Source organism: Pantherophis guttatus, chromosome 12 (genome assembly GCF_059756535.1).
Source record: "Pantherophis guttatus breed Tessera chromosome 12, ASM5975653v1, whole genome shotgun sequence".
NCBI classification, from domain to species: domain Eukaryota; kingdom Metazoa; phylum Chordata; class Lepidosauria; order Squamata; family Colubridae; genus Pantherophis; species Pantherophis guttatus.
In genome coordinates, this window is record NC_142074.1 from 24,889,344 (window position 1) to 24,908,500 (window position 19,157).

At 42.5% G+C, this 19,157-nt stretch overlaps 2 protein-coding genes and 1 non-coding gene across 7 annotated transcripts in view; all 3 read left to right on the forward strand.

Moving 5' to 3' along the window:
* Positions 1-2,241: 2,241 nt before the first annotated feature.
* Positions 2,242-13,746, forward strand: RBMX (RNA binding motif protein X-linked). 5 transcript variants are annotated; one of them, XR_015729706.1, is made up of 10 exons: positions 2,242-2,344; positions 4,036-4,162; positions 4,340-4,446; positions 5,034-5,199; positions 6,118-6,237; positions 7,323-7,437; positions 7,531-7,656; positions 9,174-9,274; positions 9,803-12,113; positions 13,047-13,746. XR_015729706.1 is itself a non-coding variant. In XM_034441626.3 (9 exons), the coding sequence occupies exons 2-9, from the start codon at positions 4,054-4,056 to the stop codon at positions 10,111-10,113; spliced, it is 1,140 nt and encodes a 379-aa protein (XP_034297517.1). In that variant the 5' UTR covers positions 2,242-2,344; positions 4,036-4,053; the 3' UTR covers positions 10,114-10,432. The 5 variants fall into 5 exon arrangements, 4 of the variants coding, with proteins under 4 accessions (XP_034297517.1, XP_087733722.1, XP_087733721.1 ...); XM_034441626.3 differs by lacking the exon at positions 13,047-13,746 and having other exon boundaries at positions 9,189-9,274; positions 9,803-10,432; XM_087877596.1 differs by lacking the exon at positions 13,047-13,746 and having other exon boundaries at positions 2,312-2,357; positions 9,803-10,432.
* Positions 4,199-4,271, forward strand: LOC117679675 (small nucleolar RNA SNORD61). Its single transcript, XR_004595433.1, has one exon. It is a non-coding gene; the product is annotated as a small nucleolar RNA SNORD61 (small nucleolar RNA).
* A 2,605-nt stretch (positions 13,747-16,351) lies between the features above and the next one.
* Positions 16,352-19,157, forward strand: part of ARHGEF6 (Rac/Cdc42 guanine nucleotide exchange factor 6) — a 42,537-nt gene continuing 39,731 nt past the window's right edge. The window contains exon 1 of the mRNA XM_034441623.3: positions 16,352-16,604. Within this exon, the coding sequence (XP_034297514.2) occupies positions 16,440-16,604 (165 nt within the window). The 5' untranslated portion in view covers positions 16,352-16,439. The remainder of the gene's footprint in view (positions 16,605-19,157) is intronic.

The following is a 19,157-nucleotide window of genomic DNA, read 5'->3' on the forward strand; positions in this document are numbered from 1 at the left end:
ACGTAGAACAATGATGGAATAATATTAGCTGCAATAATAAGCGAAAAGTCTTCAAAGAATAGGATAGGATAGGATAGGATAGGATAGGATAGGATAGGATAGGATAGGATAGGATAGGATAGAATAGAATAGAATAGAATAGAATAGATATTGCAATATAGAATAGAATAAATAGAATAGAACAGAATAAATAGAATATTGTAATATAGAATAGAATAGAATAGAATAGAATAGAATAGAATAGAATAGAATAGAATAGAATAGAATAGAATAAATATTGGAATATAGAATAGAATAGAATAGAATAGAATAGAATAGAATAGAATAGAATAGAATAGAATAGAATAGAATAGAATAGAATAGAATAGAATAGAATAGAATAGATATTGGAATATAGAATAGAATTCTTCTTCTTTTGTCCTCAATCTTTCCCAGCACTAGGCTCTTCTCCAGTGAGTCCTTCCTTCTCATTAGGTGGCCAAAGTATTTGAGTTTCTTCTTCAGGATCTGGCCTTCTAAAGAGCCGTCAGGGTTGATCTCCTCTAGGACTGACCGGTTGGATGGCCTTGCAGTCCAAGGGACTCGCAGGAGTCTTCTCCAGCACCAGAGTTCAAAGGCCTCCATTCTTTGGCACTCAGCCTTCCTTATGGTCCAACTTTCACAGCCATACGTTGCAACTGGGAAAACCATCGCCTTGACTATACACACTTTTGTTGGCAGGGTGATGTCTCTGCTTTTTAGTATGCTGCCATAGCTTTCCTCCCCAGGAGCAAATGTCTTTTAATTTCTTGGCTGCAGTCCCCATCTGCGGTGATCTTGGAGCCCAGGAAAATAAAATCTGTCACTCCATTTCTTCCCCATCTATTTGCCAGGAATTGGGAGGGCCGGGTGCCATGATCTTAGTTTTCTTAATGTTGAGTTTCAAGCCAACTTTTGCACTCTCCTTCTTCACCTGCATCAAGAGGCTCTTGAGTTCCTCTTCACTTTCTGCCATTAGAGTGTTACATTACATTACAGTACGGTACGCTGGTTTAACTGCTGCGGACAGGAAGGCACTACAGAGAGTGAGCAATTCGGCACAAGAAATCATTGGTTGCCCTCTAACACCAGTGGATGACATCGCCAGGTCTCGCTGCTCTAGCAGAGTAAGGAAGATACTCATGAGATGATTCACACCCTGGTCAGTGTCTCGTCGCACTTCTACCATCAATGCATAGCCAGCCGAACAAATAGGTTTAAAAATAGTTTCTATCCTTGGGCTGTCAGACTCTTAAAACACAACCACAATTACTCCATGCACACGTGGAAACGTATGACTAGTTTTTCTTTTTCTTTCCCCCCCCCTAATTATTTGCATAGGGATTATTCTTTATACTATTTATGTTGTTTGTATTTTTTGTCATGGATTGCACCAGTGAGGCTAAAATCAATTTCTTTGTATACATGATGTACAATGACCATAAAGGCTATACTACTATAAACCTGGCTGGGTGACTCTGGACCAGTCACCAGGAGCCTAGGAGTTTTAGTCCCGCCTTAGGCACTGAAAGTCAGCTGGATGTCTTTGAGCCAATCACCAGGAGCCTGGGAGTTCTAGTTCTGCGACTTTCCTAGCCGACTTCCAATAACTGGCACGGAAGGTCACAAATCATGGTCTCATTTAGCAACTACAACAAAAAAGATTCATAAAGATTCACCGCCCTGAGTCCCTTCTGGGAGAAGGGCGGTATACAAATTAAATTAATTAATTAATTAATTAATAAAATAAAATTTGGTGCTGTCGCATGATGCTTCAATGACCGCACAACTAATTTTCTGGTCAGAGTTGCGGTTGTTAAGCCAAGGACCCCTTGAATGGTACTTATGATTCTAGTCCAAAGTTGTATTTGCATCGATCCATGAAGATGCACTCTTCAATGACCCACACATTCATGCTTTTTAATTTATTGCAGAGTTGCATGCTTCTAGAGAACCACAAAGAAGAGTGTGGGCAAATCTTTGAAGGAAAGCATCTCAGGCTGACATGCAATCAACAAATCTACCGTCTTCCAAGGCGTATTTATTTATTTCCTATAATTTTATTCCAAACTCCCAACTCAATCAAGGCACACAGTCACATGCACGCCCTTATCAGAGAAGAGGGTCGCGCATGCGCAGACACCCCCACCCGCCGTTACCCGGACCCATTTCTCCGCTCTCCCAAACCCTGGCCACGCCTCCTCCCTTTCGCCATGCTTTCATCCGGGCTTTTCAGCTCCGTTCGAACGCGCTGACGTCATCTATATAAAGGCCCTCAGCCCCTTTGTTCCTCTTCAGTGCGTCGTTGCAGGCCGGCGGGGAGGAGGTAAGGATGCGAGGTAGCGGATGAGGGAGGCTTTTTTTTTTTATTATTATTGAATGAGGCCTTTTTGATATGATATGTATGTGCTTTTTTTTTTTTGTCTCACGCACGCAACACCGTTTAGCGGACCCCCAAGGCCGTTATTTATTTCGCTTTCCGTTCCCTCACACCCCTCAACGGTTTTCACCCTTCCCGCTTCTTCTCCTCAAGGGGTGGCTGAGGCGCCATTTTAAAGCTTGGGGAGTTAGGTGGGTGGCGGGAAGTGCTGTTTCTTTTTTCCCCCCCTCCTCCTCCTCCTCCTCCTCCCCCAAACACGGGCTCCTGAGGGAGGGTCGCGGGAGCCGCCATTTTGCGGCCGCTTTTAGAGGCGCCTCGATGCTTCGCCCGCCCCCTTCTTCAAGGCGCGTGGGACGGGAGGGGGAAGGGCGACGGGAGTGCGCACGCGCCGCTTTTTCGGGAGGCCCTTTTTTTTGCGGAGGGCGCATGCGCTCCGCGCGGTCTGTTCGGCTGCCGCGCATGCGCGGTTTGCACGAAAAGGCTCCGGGCTTTTGTTGCTCGCTATAACAGAACGTGGGAATTGCTTTTCTTAAAGGTTGGGTGTGCTTTATTATTATTATTATTGCTTTTCTTAAAGGTTGGGTGTGCTTTATTATTATTATCATCATCATCCTCATTATTATTATCATTGTTAAAGGTTGGGTGCATTATTATGGTGCACCGACCAAATTCGAAAACTGAATTTCTTGGAAATTTGCTCAGGTTCCTTAGTTAGGGCGTTATATCTTTTCTACCTCTCCCTTTGAATTTAAACAGTCCATTTATATTTTGGAATAAAACCCTTGCAGAATGGATTGGCCGATGTGGTTGGGCCTTCAGCAGGCTCGATGCTTTTATTAGGGTTTTTTTTGTTGCTGTTGAAATACCTGGGTATTCTTCAACGGTTTGTTCTTTTGGAACAGGGAAAATAGTGAGAACTGTGCAGGGAACTATTAAAAACAGTCAGAAGAGAGTTGAATGGAGCTTTTCATTCAATAGAAGTGTCAAGAAATATATTAATAACTGCTAAATTTCACAATACTTTAGTTGCTATTTAGGTTTTGGGGTTCTAAATGAACCTGTTTGGAGGGATTGGTTTGGATAGACCAGGGGCGGGCAACTGTGGCCCTTTTACAACCTGTGGACTTCAACTCCCAGAATTCCTGAGCCAGCTGGGCTGTCACGGGAATTCTGGGAGTTGAAGTCCACAGGTTGTAAAAGCCACATTTGCCCACCCCTGGGATAGACTTAAGTTAGAAATTAAACTCATTTCATTGTTTTAGGACGATTGAGCAATATTTGTAAAAGGAGCTTTAAGAAAAACAATTATGGAATGAGGCTTAAAAGGACTATTATGAGGAAATGTGGTTTGTTAATGGCCATTCTTGGTTCATGCTTAAACTAGAAGAAAGTTATTTTACCATGTCATATTGTGTTTTTTTCCCCCTTCTTGATTGTAGGAACGGGTTGGGCCACTTGAAAATGTACTCTTTATAAAGGGCATTTTAGTGCAGCAGTAGGAATGAAGTAATTGACTAGTAATGAAAATGGAATGTTATCAACAATGTCTTTTCTATGCAGGAAATCCCAAAAATCGTATTGCAGTTGGATGTGACTATATTTTTTATGGTTTCTGAAGGTTGGTTGTATTGTTCTAGATTCCAAAACCTGTCAAAATGGTTGAAGCAGATCGGCCTGGGAAGCTGTTCGTTGGTGGATTGAACATTGAAACGAATGAGAAAGCTCTTGAATCTGTCTTTGGCAAATATGGCCGTATCGTAGAAGGTAAGGGCAAGGCATCTTGGTGGGGTTTTCAATTCTGCTGTGATGAACTCAGCTTTTTTGATCGGCTGAAGTGATAGAACTTACCTATCCTCTAAGAAGTTCTGAGCAGGCTTCTGTGAATCCTGGGTTGTACCCCTGTGAGATCAGCAAACAAAATAATGCTTGTATCTCTCTCAGTTCTCCTTATGAAAGATCGTGAAACCAACAAATCCAGAGGCTTTGCTTTTGTCACATTTGAGAGCCCAGCAGATGCTAAGGATGCAGCAAGAGATATGAATGGAAAGGTAAGAATTAATGTCTGGCTTTTATTGTGGTAAAACTCAAAAGGAGAGTACTGAAATAGTTTCAAAGGATAGTGTCTGTTGATTTTCTAAGAGATATCTTAAGAAAATTGTTGTCTTTCGAATTGGATAGCAAAGGTTGCTTTCCAGCATCTCTTAAAAGGGGGGGGGACCCTAGTATACGATATTGTTTTTGCAGTGGTAATAGTACCATAAGAAACATGCCAGATATATGATAAATGTTTGTTGGATGCTCCTCAAAAGACAAGAGGAAAAGATGTCCCATATAAACAGGACAGCCATATGTTTACTTCCAAAATTTTAGTATTGCAATTTGAAGTTAAAAAGACAAATTGCTTAAAACACTGTAGTAATGTACTTGCAAATCCTACTTAATATTCTCTGGTTTAATGCAAGTACAGTGACAACCTTGGTAACTAACCAGCAATCAATAAACATTAGCATTCTGAGTCCTCTGTGTGCACTAACCAGCTAGGATTGGATGGTGATGATAATCTAAAAGTCTAAAAATGTAATAAGCCTAAAGGCAGGCGTTATTCACAAAGATTGAATTAGATGCCTTTGTTCAGTCTTTAGATGGAAAATCCATTAAAGTTGAACAAGCTACCAAGCCAACCTTTGAAACTGGTAGACGTGGGCCCCTCCCTCCAAGGAGCAGAGGACCCCCAAGAGGCCTTAGAGGTGGAAGAGGCAGCAGTGGAACCCGAGGGCCTCCTTCAAGAGGCAGTCACTTAGGTATGTTTAAGTTCCTGTGTATTGACGGCACACAAGATGTAGAGAAGTTGAATGGAAAGAAGGAAAATAGCTGGACCGAAGGTAAAGTGCTCTGAGCAAGAATTATTACACTTTGAAATGCAAAAAACAAAAAACCAGTCACAGTCCAAGTAGTGCTTCGGGGTGTCCATGTGCTCTTGTTCTTAGATGAGATTGGTGGTCTTTAAAGTCTGGCTTGCCTGAACTTGTATTTCAAAAGCAGGTCCAGAGTAAATATCTAGAAGGCACCATACTACAAATTCCTGCCTTAATATGCAAAAAAAAAAATATGTCAGTTTCATATTGATAATCAACAGGTAATTTTTTAAATCAGAAGGAAGCTGGAACATTAGCCATTGTATGCTCAAGGAGCAGGTTTCTTGATTTTAAGCGGATGCTGATCAGGCTGTGGGTAGTTCCTGGTATGGATGGCTATTTGCTATCTCTCACAGCTCATCTTAAACTGTAAACAAGCTTTAACAACCAACAACCAGGGTATTCCTCTGGAACAGAGCTGTCATCCTAAGTATGCTTGTGAGCTTCCTTGAAAGTAACATTGGCACCTGAAAAATGATTGAATGTCTGCTGACCTGCATTCTCACCTGTGCTCTGAGTTTACAAGAACAGAGGCTCTACAGTTAGAAGATGGGTGTAGGTTACCAGTTTTAGCTGCTTGCTGCTTTTCTATAACTTGTTTTATTAGTGGCCACAGCCATTGCATATAAAATAGGTTTGCATAAATCTGTCATACAGGTTGTGCAGGTTTCTATTTGATCCAGAGGGTTGACTGTTTCTCAGGACAAAGGGAATCCTGAGCATGCTTGTTCTTAACCCCTTTTCACTTCTGGTGCCTTTCAGCATCGTGATGATGCTTTCTGAAGCTGTCATGCTGTCTTCTAGGTTCCTCTAGAGGCCCTCTTCCAATGAAAAGGGGCCCGCCTCCCCGTAGTGGGGGCCCACCACCCAAAAGACCTGCGCCATCTGGACCTGTACGCAGCAGTAGCGGAATGGGTGGTAGAGGTAAGCCTTGTGCAAATGTTGCTTTAGTTTGCTCATAAAGTTTTAACTTGAGGGCTGTGGCACATTCAAAATTTGGGGCTTTTAAATTCTTAGTGCTGTTTGTGTGAGGGTTCTTTGCTCTCCAGGCACTGGATACAGCACAGAATAGCAAATCTATATAAAATACTTTATTGCAACATACACCTTGCCCAGCAAGCTAATGCTCTGGGTCAACTCTGCTCTTCCAGGCTTTACAAGATGCTGCCACCGTGTAAATGTGTCTTTAATGCTCAGTTCCAACTAAAATCTTTATGGGTAACATGGAACCTTTTGCCTTCTTTCAAATATTCTTGCACTAGTTCAGGGGTTGGCAACCTTAAACACTCAGAGCCACTTGGACCCGTTTCCTACAGAAAAAAAAAAACACCAGGAGCCACAAAACCTGGGTGGGCCTGGCCAACTCGATGTCACTCACTCCCACCCAGTCACATGACCACCTAGCCATGCCTACCCAGCCACAAAACTATTCTCTGTCTCCCTCTCTCCTCTCTGTATCTCTCTTCCTCTCTCTCTCCCTCTCTGTGTATCACACTGTATATATCTGAGCGGACAGCGGCTCGCTTAAGGAAGGTCTCTCCACATGTGCGCACACTCCCAACTTAGCCACAGCCAGCTAGGGGATTAAGAGAGGAGGAGGGGGGAGGAGACTGCAGGAGCGAAGCTGCCCTGTACCTGCTTCCACGCCACATTTGCGTGTAAGGCAGCCTTCACTTCCTGCCGCTTCGGGCTGGAGTCCAAAAAAGAAATGAGGGGCGGGGCGAACCAGTGATGGGACAGGGAGCCGCGGCAGAGGGCCCAAAGAGCTGCTTGTGGCTCCAGAGCCGCAGGTTGCTGACCCCTGCACTAGTTGCAATGAGATTGTGCTTAATGTGTGGTTCTTCCTTCTAACTGCTATTGAAGAATTTGTATAATTGTGCATAGACTTTTGCCTTCATTAAAAAACAGTTCAGTATAACATTTCTCCCACTCAGAATAGGGACAAATGGCTTCTCGTTGCCTTGTTTCCAAAATACTCCAATTTGGGTTTGTTTGTTTTTTAATTTTAGCGCCCCTGTCCCGTGGCAGAGACAGCTATGGGGGGCCTCCACGAAGAGACTCCTTGCCCTCACGAAGAGATGTCTACTTATCTCCCAGAGATGATGGCTACAGTACTAAAGACAGGTAAAATAATGCTTGTTGAAGCAGATGTTCTCGGACTTTGCGCTATTTTGCTTGTCAGTAATCAAAAAGTAACTTAATTTTTAATTTCTGTAGTTATTCAAGCCGAGATTATCCAAGTTCCAGAGATACCAGAGATTATGCCCCCCCACCAAGGGATTATGCCTATCGTGATTATGGACATTCCAGTTCCCGTGATGAGTATCCCTCAAGAGGTTACAGGTACCTAAAGTTCCCTTGTATGTGTTGATCTCTTTATGTTCTATAGAGACTGTATATATTCTATAGAGGCAATATTTATTTAGAAACATTGTTGGCTCTCCGTAAGGATCTCTAGAAAAGCCCAAAATAAATCAATTCCTTCAGTCATCTCATCTGTAACAAGGAAGGACCTGGGTTGGTTACCAGTAGTCCTCTGCCTGGGACCATTTTTCTTTTCGAAGTTAAAATAGCCCTGAACAAATGGTGGTTACAGAGAAGCTTTGGAGCTCCAGCCTTGCAGGATTGTGGTCTTTGGCCTCCCCTAACAACCATGGGATTTGATTAATAAAGGCAGTCAACATAACCAAATCATGGATGGCACGGATTGCCAACACTAAGTGAGGGGGTCACACTTCAGGATGGTAATTCCAATCGTCATTATTGCAAGTCTGGAAATACCTATACTTGGTGATCAGTACGCTTTTTGAATTAAATATTGATGGCAGGCTTGGCTTTGATAGCCTTTTAAAGATCTCAGTGCAGACCATGCATAACTTAGTGTGTACATCTGTATAACCTGGTGGTGAATTGGTTAGAGTTTGATCCTGGCGGGGCTCAAGGTTATTCTTTTATCTGGCCCCACCCCCAATCTATTGCTGCCTCCTGAATCCCAGCTGATCGCCTAGAAGGAGAAAAACTTTAAACTCTTGCGGAGGGGCTTCAAAAGGCCACCCTACAGCTGATCAGTGTTAAAAGGCAGTTTGGTGGTAGACCGGTGCCTCCAAAAACAAATGAGTAGACCGGTACAGCTCTGCAAGCAGTTAAAAGCCTGGTAGACAAGTACCTCTGCTAAATCCTAAAGAATTGTCACATGATCATCAAGCCATGCCCACAGAACTGGTAGTAAAAAATTTTAGAACCCACCCCTGGACAGTATATAAGCCTAAATGCTATAGCTGTTGCTATACCTCATGCTTTGTAGAGGAGAGATGGAGAAAATGTTAACATAGTTTAGAAATGCAGAGAAAAGCAAATCAATGGAAGCAAGAATAAACTAAACTCATTTCTATTTATTATTTATTTATTTATTAATCAAATTTCTATACCGCCCTACTCCCGAAGGACTCAGGGCGGTGAACAGCCAAGATAAAATACAGATAATACAAATATTTAAAAAAATCCCTTAAAATTATTAAATATTTCGGCCGAAACACAGATTAAAACACCCAATTTATAAAATCACGAATTAAAAAATTTAAAAATTAAAAAGATGGGAGTTAGGCCAGGCCAGCTTGCTGAAATAGAAAAGTTTTGAGAGCACGGCGAAACGTGCGCAGGTCCAGGATCTTACGTATCTCTGGGGGGAGCTCGTTCCAGATGGTAGGTGCCCCCACAGAGAAGGCTCCCCCTGGGGGCCGCCAGTGTACAGTTTGGCCGACGGCACCCTGAGGAGCCCCTCTCTATGGGAGCGTACTGGTCGGTGAGAGGTTATTGGTAGCCTCTGGTATCACTGGACATTCGGTACTAAATCCTAGTAGTTATTCCTCCTACAGCGATCGGGATGGCTATGGAGGGCGTGACCGGGATTACTCGGACCATCCCAGTGGAGGCTCTTACAGAGATTCCTATGAGAGTTACGGTAAGTGCTGACTTTGAGGGCTTCTAAGGAATGTCTTAGGCTTCTTCCTTGACTCGCTAGAGTGCTGCTCCTGGGGGGTGGGATTAACATGATGGGTTTCTCTGCTGCAATGGAAGAAAAAAAATGTAAAAAAATGTTTTTATTTTAACAAAACGATTGAATTGCAGTTCTCTTAACCTATCGAAGCAAAGTTCAACAATTCTGAATTGCATCTCTCTCACTGGAAAAACAATGGCTGAGTTTCTACTATAAAAATAGCAAGCAGTTCTGGAATAATCCCAAAAAAAAAAGAGCTACTTTGTGAAAAACCAGCATCTTCAAACAGCCTGTTTAATTCCTTCTCTGCCCGATCCTTCCCCCTACCAAATATAATGTGAGATTATATTTAAACTACTCCTCAGTTTAAAAATCCAAAAAAAAAAAAAAAGTCAGAGAAGCCATTGATGCATTTCTTTTAAAAACTCAGATGTAAAATTGTGGTGATATGATTTATAGTGTTGCCCTATTACCTGACCATTGAACCTGCAGGTAACTCACGTAGCGCTCCCCCTGCACGCGGGCCCCCTCCATCATATGGTGGAAGCAGTCGCTATGATGATTACGGAAGCACCCGTGATGGGTATGGTGGAAGTCGAGAGAGTTACTCAAGCAGCAGAAGCGAGGTCTACTCAAGTGGCCGAGACCATGTGGGCAGACAAGACAGAGGCCTTCCCCCTTCTATGGAACGGGGCTACCCTCCGCCACGCGATTCTTACAGCAGCTCGAGCCGCGGAGCACCCCGAGGTGGCGGCCGGGGAGGGAGCCGCTCGGAAAGAGGTGGAGGCAGAAGCCGATACTAAAAAACCTTTGAAACTCATGGACCAAATCAAGTTTTTTCCTCCTCCTTCTCCTCCCCCCAACACAAGGAATGTGGAAGTTTTATCTCGTTCCCATCCAGAGGACTACCGAAACGATGTTTTTAACTTTTTTTTTAATTGTTGCTTGTTAAGTTCCCCTTCATTACTGATGTTTTTTGTGAGGAAAGAGTAAAAACATGTTTAATTTCATTTCAAAATTGTTAATAATTTCTCTCAAAAAGCAGATGTTAATGTATGCCGTTTTGAGCCTATGTACTAGTGTTGTAACCTTTTCAAAGTAAAAGTTAACCCTGAAATGCCACACTTCTCACTTCATCAATGCAACAGCCAGCCTAAGGCACCCCATGCATCTAAAATGGCCGTGGATCGTTCTGCGCATGCAAACATGCCTTCTCTCGAGGCAAGATGATTTGTTGGAAGGGTGGGGTGGGGATGGATGCCAACCCTAAAACTATTAACTGTCCTCTGAAATGCAAAGATGCTCCCAAATAATGACCAGTCTCCGGTCCTGTGTAAAATTCAGGATGCCATTCAGCCTTTTAAGTCAAAACCACCAGTGGATAAAGCTGAATGTACACGGTGCCATTCTACACATTTCCTTAGGCAATTTGCAAGAACCTCGCCCCCCCCTCAGTAATATATTAAACCTGTAGCAAGCAAGCTGCAGAGTTCTGTAAGTTTAAAAAAAAAAAAAAAGGTTTGGCCCATTCCATCCAAGAAGCTGCAGAACGTACTTGCTCTTACTGTTTCAAATTTTTGCAATCCTGTAGTGTCTCATTTTTAAAGGAACATCTTTGACTCCAAAGGCAAAATGGAGAAAAGTAAGATAAGCAAAGAAGTCTTTCTCACCAACCTCTGAAAAGCTCATGGCTTCAATTAAACAAGTGAAAACTTTCAGCAGCCCACAACAGCTTTAAAGCATCAAATGCCCGTGAAACAGCAAAAGATGGTAAGCAAAGCAAAAACTAGTTTTTCGGTCTAAGTCAAAACGTGAAACCAAAGCTATCGTCCTTTGTAGTACAGTAGGACATTCTGTGCATCATGGCAATGGAAGTTTTTCTAGCTTTTAAAGAAAGCGCCAAATGGAAAAAAAAAAAAATACCTGTGCTGGAAAGCCTTAGGCGAAGCCTTCTAAATTCATCATAACCTTGTCTTGGATGAAAATATGTATGGCACAAAGCTTTTGAAAATGATGCTAAGAAAGCAACTTGTAAACAAAACGTCCCCATAAAGGGTTGGGAGGGACTGTTGCTTTTTTGGCCAGTATGTTTCGATGAAGATATTTATAAAAAATAAAAAAAAAAGCAAGCTACTTGTATTTTTTTAATTAAGAAATATAAAACCGTAATACAATCAGAACTTGGCTTAAATTGCCAAAATCTGTGTTAACAGCTTGGGAAATGTCAAGCAAGCCATGATTACGAACTTGATGTTTAGTTGGATGCCTGACTTCTTTTCTTTATACTGTAGTCTTGTTTGGGAGTTTTGGTACCTGGGCCGAGTTGTCATGACCCAGGTGCGGCCAGGAAGTTCAAAAGATGCTGTTGAAATGTAGTAAGACCTGAAGACCTCCAGCTAAAAGTGCCTCCTCTAAACCTTCCAAACACATTTGCCAGTCAAATGGACTTACCATGAGAAAAGCACCATTGGAAAGAAAATCAGAATCCATAAAGCCATGCGACTTTTTCACTAAGCCATTCCAGTTCATTCCAGTCCAATGAACCTTCCACCTCTCAAATGTGTAAAATGTTAGATCGTGACAGACTAAATCGGCAAGCCCAGGTTGTTGGTTTTTTGAGGGGTTTTTTTTTTTCCTGTTTCGGGGGGCGGGGGTTGTGGGTTTGGGCGGTTGGGCCCACCGGAACCTTTACACCGTCTGTAATTGTTGCAGGCTGAACGCTCGTTCCCTTTAAGATGAGACCCGGAAAGCAGTGCACGTGTTGGAATGAACATCACGTCGGTGAGCTGCATCAGAGCAGCAGGTAAGCTTGGAGGTAAGGGAGGCTTGTTTCAGATATCTTGCAATTTTTTTAAAAAACTTGAAGTAGGACAAATTCATCGTTGCTGGTTTGTGGAATTAGCCCAACTTTTAGTTCTACAGTTCAGTTTGAACAGGCTGATAACACGCCCCGTTCCATGAGAAGGTTGCTTTTGCAAGCGAAAGGGAACAAATACATTGATTATTAAAGTCAAAAATAAATACTGTATCCAATATGGTTAAAGTGCTGATGTGTGCTCTGTTAAAAACTTCTAAAGAGGGAGTTACATATGAAACAGGATAAAGAATATTCAGTAGAAACCTTCCAAAATAGCACTTGGAACTACCTTGTTTCCCCCCAAAATAAGACATAATAAGTCCAATCGGGCTTTTGAGTGCATGGCAATAAGGCCAAGCACTTATTTCAGGGTTCAGAAAAATATAAGGCAGGGTCTTATTTTCGGGGAAACACGGTATCTTGGTTTTCCCCAATGGACATTATCGTGCACCTAGGTTTTGTGTAGCTAGTTTCTTAAATCACTTCCTTTTTTAAAAAAAAATGGAGATATAAACTGTTAAACAGCTGGAGAGCTAATGTGCTTGTGGGCTAATATCTCCGTTGACCTTAACAAGGGTAAGTGGACAGCTCTTAAGCTTTTGCTGAAAGCTGTTTATTGTTGAGGCCCAGCATTTCATAAGAGATGATCTGTCACTTGAGAAGGTGTTACAAGGGAGGAGTCGTGGTCATTTATGGCAGCTTGTTCAGAAACCGCAAGCAGCCAGGTATGTTTTAAGTGCAACAAAGTAAAGATCCTAAAATGATTCTTTTTGTGCTATGGAGTTGTTTCATTTTGGCAATGGCATTAGCTAGTCTATACTAACGATCATGTTTTGGCAGCCTTTCTGTTCTGACAGTCTCCTAATGTTTGTATTCTAGGTACAGAATTGTGTGGAGGCCTCCAAAGAAAGAAGCAGACTCAAAATATGGATATAAAGTTTAAAGAAGGCAATTTGCAGGAAAGTCAAATGCCATTGTCTGTTGTGACTACAGACAAGGGTCGTATGTGAGATAAAGAGTCTTAAATGTCAGATGGAAATTATTTCTGTCTTACAAATGTGATTGAAATCCTGGCAGGCAGACATCCAACAAAAGCTGTGGCTTGTGATTTAAGGGGGAGTCGGGAGATAGAATGGGGAAACCTTCAGTTAGACGAGGTGAAGTGTATGTCTTCCTTAACTGCCAAGAGACTAGACAGCAGTGCAGGAGGCAGATTTTCAAAACGTGGCCAATTGCAATACTGAACTTTTCCCCAAGAAGAACTATTAATTAAACCCTCATGTTCAGCATGATGTTTAGCCATGAGTTGAACAACAATTTTTGATTTTACAAGAATGCCGCAACCATCTATAAATGGTTTGGGGAAATCTCATATGAACGAGACCTCATACAGTCCGTAAAGTTACCAATTCCCTTTTCGTGAAAAGCAATTGTGAAAAGGAGCTAGTGCCATAAATTTTAAGAAACAGGTAACGTTTTGGTGAAATCAAAACTGGCGCATCGTGGAAGACACTCAACAGCTGAAGCTTGGGATCCTTGTATTCACTAAACTCTCAATAAAGCGTTGATTTCCTCCTGAGCTCTTCATTACTGTGTGTGGACCATTAAGTGGTCTGTGATAACAGTTCTGGCTTTCAGAACGAACTGGCGCAGGAGTGGCCAAAGGCTACTAGAATATTTATCGGATTCAATATTACTGATTCGATAACCAATTTTACTGGCAGGCTTTTAAGTTACGGGTAGTTTTGAACACATTACAAAGTTTGAAAGGGTTTCCAAAAAGGATATAACTTTGTAAGCTTTTCTACCGAGGGAGATAGAACTGCACTGTAGACACTGCTGCCTTTTGCTTTTAAACAATCTAATAGAAGCTCACGAGGTAGACAAGAACAGGCCGACCCAACAATGTGCCTGCCAGTACTTTTGGGTAGGTGCTGTAATCCAGTTAAAACAGATTGGAGATATGGGCAAAAACAGGCAGAGAAAGATACTGTGGCATTAACTCCGGCCAATTGCGGAGTAATCAAAATGCACAAGGATGGGGGCAGAGGAAATGGCCCAGGAAAAGGTTCTAGAACTTCTGTATAATTGGGCCCTGTTCATTGAGTAAGTTTGTCGCCTTAGGACAGTTTATGGTCCTAGGGCTTCTCCGTGACTAAAAACACTGCATTTTGGGGCCAGACCCCACCCAATTACTGCTTCGGTGAACTTGTGTCTGATCACAATCCTTTGCTTTGAGTAATGCAAATTCACAGAATGATTCCACATGCACAGAAGGAAAATCTTTCTAACAAGTATCTTTTTAGGGGAAAGCCATCGTTCCATTTTAAAAGAACTTGCAGCAAAAATGAAAAAGATTGCGTAGCATTTGTGGAGTGTGCAAAACAATCGTCAGTAGAGGGAGACCTAAGCCAGTGGGAATGGATGTGTGGGGCTCAAGCGCTGGTGGAATCTGTTCCTGCTCTGGCCCACAAATATGTGGGTGAAAGGGACGTTTCTTGCTCAGCCAGTTGGCCGGCATGCCCAGAAAAGGGGGCAAAGTGCAATCATTCCTGGTGAAACAGCTAAGGGTCTGCTTACATTGTACATTATATGCTGGGGGATCCACCATCCTGGACACCTGGCTTTTACTTCAGAACATTTTATGCCACCCTTCGAATTGCAGTATTGCACAGAGGGAAACGGGTATTCAAAGTGCTTTTTTAAAAAAGCCCCAACAATTTTGAAAGTGAAATTTGTACAGAGTTTCAAACCCTACCCAGTTTTCAGTTCTTGGCCTGCTCTGCAGCATCTGGTGAAGCTCATGGGCTCAGAGGAGGGGTGCAGCCTGGCACAAAACCACAAACCAGAAATAGACAAACCTTGAAGCTTCAGCACAGCTGCCTCTCGAGTGGCTCAAGTGGCAGTTTCAAGACAGGAAGGAGGGCGAGTAATAAAGGGGCTTCCCTTTTTTTTCTTTTGCAAAAGGCAGCCATCCACCAACACAACTCCAAAGCCCTGCAGTTTTTATCATTGGGGGGGGGCTGCAAACCACAGCCCTCCCAAAAAAAGAAATTTGAGCACAACTCCCAGAAACCAAGAGTTAGCCCACTTTTGGCCTTCATGGCTCAAAAATCACAAGATGCTACTTTTTGGATTAAAAGGTGTGAATCCAGCTGTATCCGTGAACTCTTTGTGTTCCCTTTTTTTTTAAATTATGTGCTTGTGATTGTTTTACATACAAAACAGTCAAATGTGGAAGGGCTTTTCATAACACTGAAAGAGTGTTCATATCTTATACTTAAAAGATGTAAACCTTTTAAAATATTTAACCTTGATTTGATTTACTTGGGCATTGTATGGATTGATGACTTATCACAGAGGTCTTCAAACTTGGCACCTCTAAGACTAGTGGACTTCAACTCCCAGTTAAAGTCCACAAGTCTCAAAGCCTTAACAGATCCTTGACTGAATCCTAATCCTTGACTGGCCTGTATGTATTGTCACAGATTGTACACAGTCTGAAGTTGAATGATGGCAACTTAAAATAGTGGATAATTCCCTTCCCCCTCCCCATTAAAAAGTAAATTACTTTTTTACTTTTTTAAAATGCATCTTTCAGATATGTCTGATGTATACAGCTCAGTAAAAGTCTTTTAATACATTTAAAACCATCCCTGCAAGTAGAAAAAAATACCAAGATTTAAATGAAGCCACAACACTTTATCCCCTGATAAGATTCTTAATTTTCCTCATGCAGGGAATTTTTTTTAACCTTCCAGTTTTCGCACACTTCCAGTATCCGCTCACCACCCATCACAGAATTAGGAGAAATTTTACTATTTATTGCAAACTGCAGGCAGTGTTTTCTCACGCCTGGTAACTTTAGGAATTCTGGGAGCTGAAGTCTACCCATCCTCAAGCAGGCTCGCTGGGGGAATTCTGGGAGTCGAAGTCCAAGGTTAAATTTAATTGCTTTATTTTGCGACGGTGGTGGGAATGTTCTGTTTTGTTCTTCCGCAGAAGTAATTGCATAAGGCGATGGATGTAAATGCAACAAACTTGTTCCTCCAGTCCAGGCCACTTCAAAATGTTGCTTTCTTGCTGGGTTCTTTTGGTTTTTTTTTTAAAGTATTCAACAAAAAAAAGTCCTCTTATAGGTGGAAGGTAATAGGGGAACCTCTTTAACTGCTCGTTCACCCACCACAGAAGAAGCAGGAAGATGCAGCCACGGATGTGGGTTTGGCTTTACCGTTGCACAAAAGAAGCTTAAGAACAGAACAGGCTCCGGTCATGAATCCAGAGGAGCGAACGGTGACTTGGTTGATTTCTCTGGGGGCTTTGAATTCCCCCAAAATGATGGTTGAGGACCCCGTGCAATTCCTCAAGACGTCTCTGAAAGACGGAGTTGTCCTTTGCAAACTCCTTCTCCGACTTCTGCCCGGCTCTATCGAAAAGGTACGACAGTCCGCGACTTCATTTGCTTGCTTTAGAAAGAAGGGTAGCTAAGAGATGGACTTTTTTGGAGACCAGCTAGAATTGCTCTTCAATCATTTTGCTCTTCAGTGGCGAGGGGTAAATTTTAATTGCATGTAGTCGGGAGGGGTAGGGGGAAATATCCTGCTTTCTAACACTGGGACAGGATCCCATATCACTGGGGAAACGTAAGAAGCCTTGAAGATCTTGGACCGGTGCAAAGAAACCAAAAATATTCTACAATCCAGTAGAAATCTTTTAGTGGAAGAGCCTGCCCAGTTTCTGGAATATAACAAAGACAAAATCGAAGAGGTTTCCAATTTATAACAAGAGATATAAAAAGGTCCTTTTTAGAGGGGGAAGAAGAGAGAAAATGCCTGGGTCCAACCCAAAACATTAATTTTCTTGAAAGCGTTGGCTCAAGGACAGCTGAAGGCAGAACTCACCAGCTCAAACAGGACCCTAAAAATTATTTCAGTATATATATATATTTTCCTCTCCTTCCACTCCTGTATCCAGACTATTGATTTCAAAGGAGGGATGACATAAGGGAGAGATATTAACATGGATTTAGAAATCCATGCGCAGAAAATGAGAAGTGGAAGAACTATGAACTTTTAGACCCACCGAGAAGCATTTGGAACGTGAAAGAGGCAAATGGGAAACACCAAAAAGAAAGAAAGGAAGGAAGAAATAAACCCATGTTTGTCGTCTCTTCGCGTTGCCTTGGAAGTCCCTTTCTTTCTCTTGAAAAAGGAAGCGTTTCTTGGGGTACCTGCGTGGACCGCCTCCCTCTCTGAATTGTCCTATAGAAGGGCTTAAAGTAGGGATCGCCAAACTTGGCAACTTTTTAAGACTTGTGGACTTCAGCTCCCAGAATTCCTCATGCTGGCTGAGGAATTCTGGGAGTTGAAGTCCACAAGTCTTTTTTTAAAAAAAAAAGCTGTCACATTTGAAGGTCCCTGATTTAGAAGACTCCTTCGACCATCTAGATCTCCTCCCCTACCACTCCAAATGAGCCAATTCTGAAGAAGGAGGAGGAGGAGGAGGAGGAGGAGGAGGAGGAGGAGGAGGAGGAAGAAGAAGAAGAAGAAGAAGAAGAAGAAGAAGAAGAAGAAGAAGAAGAAGAAGAAGAAGAAGAAGAAGAAGAAGAAGAAGAAGAAGAAGAAGAAGAAGAAGAAGAAGAAAAGAAGAAGAAGAAGACAGGACTCATGTACTGCTGTGATGGGGGCACTGCTGGTAGTAGTAGTAGTAGTAGTAGTAGTAGTACTGTAGTGTTATTGGCCTGGGTTTAAAAACAAAACAGATTATTCCAACATTTGACCGCCTGGAGCTTCAAATCCGCTGCTGTGTTTTCAGCCACATCCTGCACACATGACTGTTGATCTCAGCTACTGCTTCATTAGCTGTGGAAGATCTGCTGATGTTGCTTCTCACGGGGCAGAGCAGAGCAAGATCTACGGGCAGGAAGTGCACGATGGTGAGGGCCGTGCACTCCTGGCCTGGAATTTGAGGAATCTCAACGAGACAGCTGCTTGCAGACTTGATGTGAAAAGTTTGGGCATCCCTTGGGCAACTTCAGAGCTATTTTATTTTTCCTCCCAAAAAGATAAAAAAAAACGTAATGGAACCTCACAGCACACAGAGTGATTCTATTTCGATTCCAGGTTTACTTGCGCAGCTCAATCCATTCAATCTTCCTTGCGGTCATTAGAACCAGCATAAGAAAGGTGGGATATAAACAATCATTTTAAAAGCTATTTTTTTAAAAAAAAGTATGAAATGCACAGAAGGGACAGTCCCTGTCTCCTTCGGTCTCCTCATCCCTGCACTTCGCAAGTCCTTTCTTACGTTGAGCTCTGCTCGAAAACCAGAAACTATGATTTGGGAATCCGACGTCCCTGGTTCTGTAACCGTTCTGAAGTGCTCAAGGGCTCCTGAAGGACGGAGTCATTATCTGACTTCAGACAAGCCATCTTCCTTTGGATCTGCTGAACCAGAATCGTTGAGAGTAAAATCTCCTTTTTATTTTTAGCAGAAAAGCTCGGCGTTAGAGGGGGGGGCCATTCGTTTGCAAAACGCTGACTCAGGCCTGCTGCAAATCGATCCCTCTTCTTCACGTTTGCTGCCCTGAAGCTGTTGCGTTTGGATCCCAGTCTCAGCATGTGAATCTATATCTAGAAATTATGGGTTAGCCATCCTGGGAAGTCCCCTGTGACTTGTAAACAGTGACTGAGTTTTTAGGCATCACTCTGCTAGCAAAAAGGGGGATTTTATTCAAGGAGCTGCGTTTTAAAACACGCAGTGATGCAACTGGATGTGAGAAACTCCTCTGCCCGGATGATTGACAGTGATGTCAGCTGAGCTCCCCGTGAATCTAAACCCCAACATAGAGATAATGGAGGGCTGTGTGAGAATTGGAGTTTTAACATATCTGCAGTTTGGACAGATCAATATGCAAGCTAGGCAAATGCAGAGGCTTAATGTAAATCTATTTATTTCTGAAATAGTCTTAACTCATCTTATGTCCGTCTT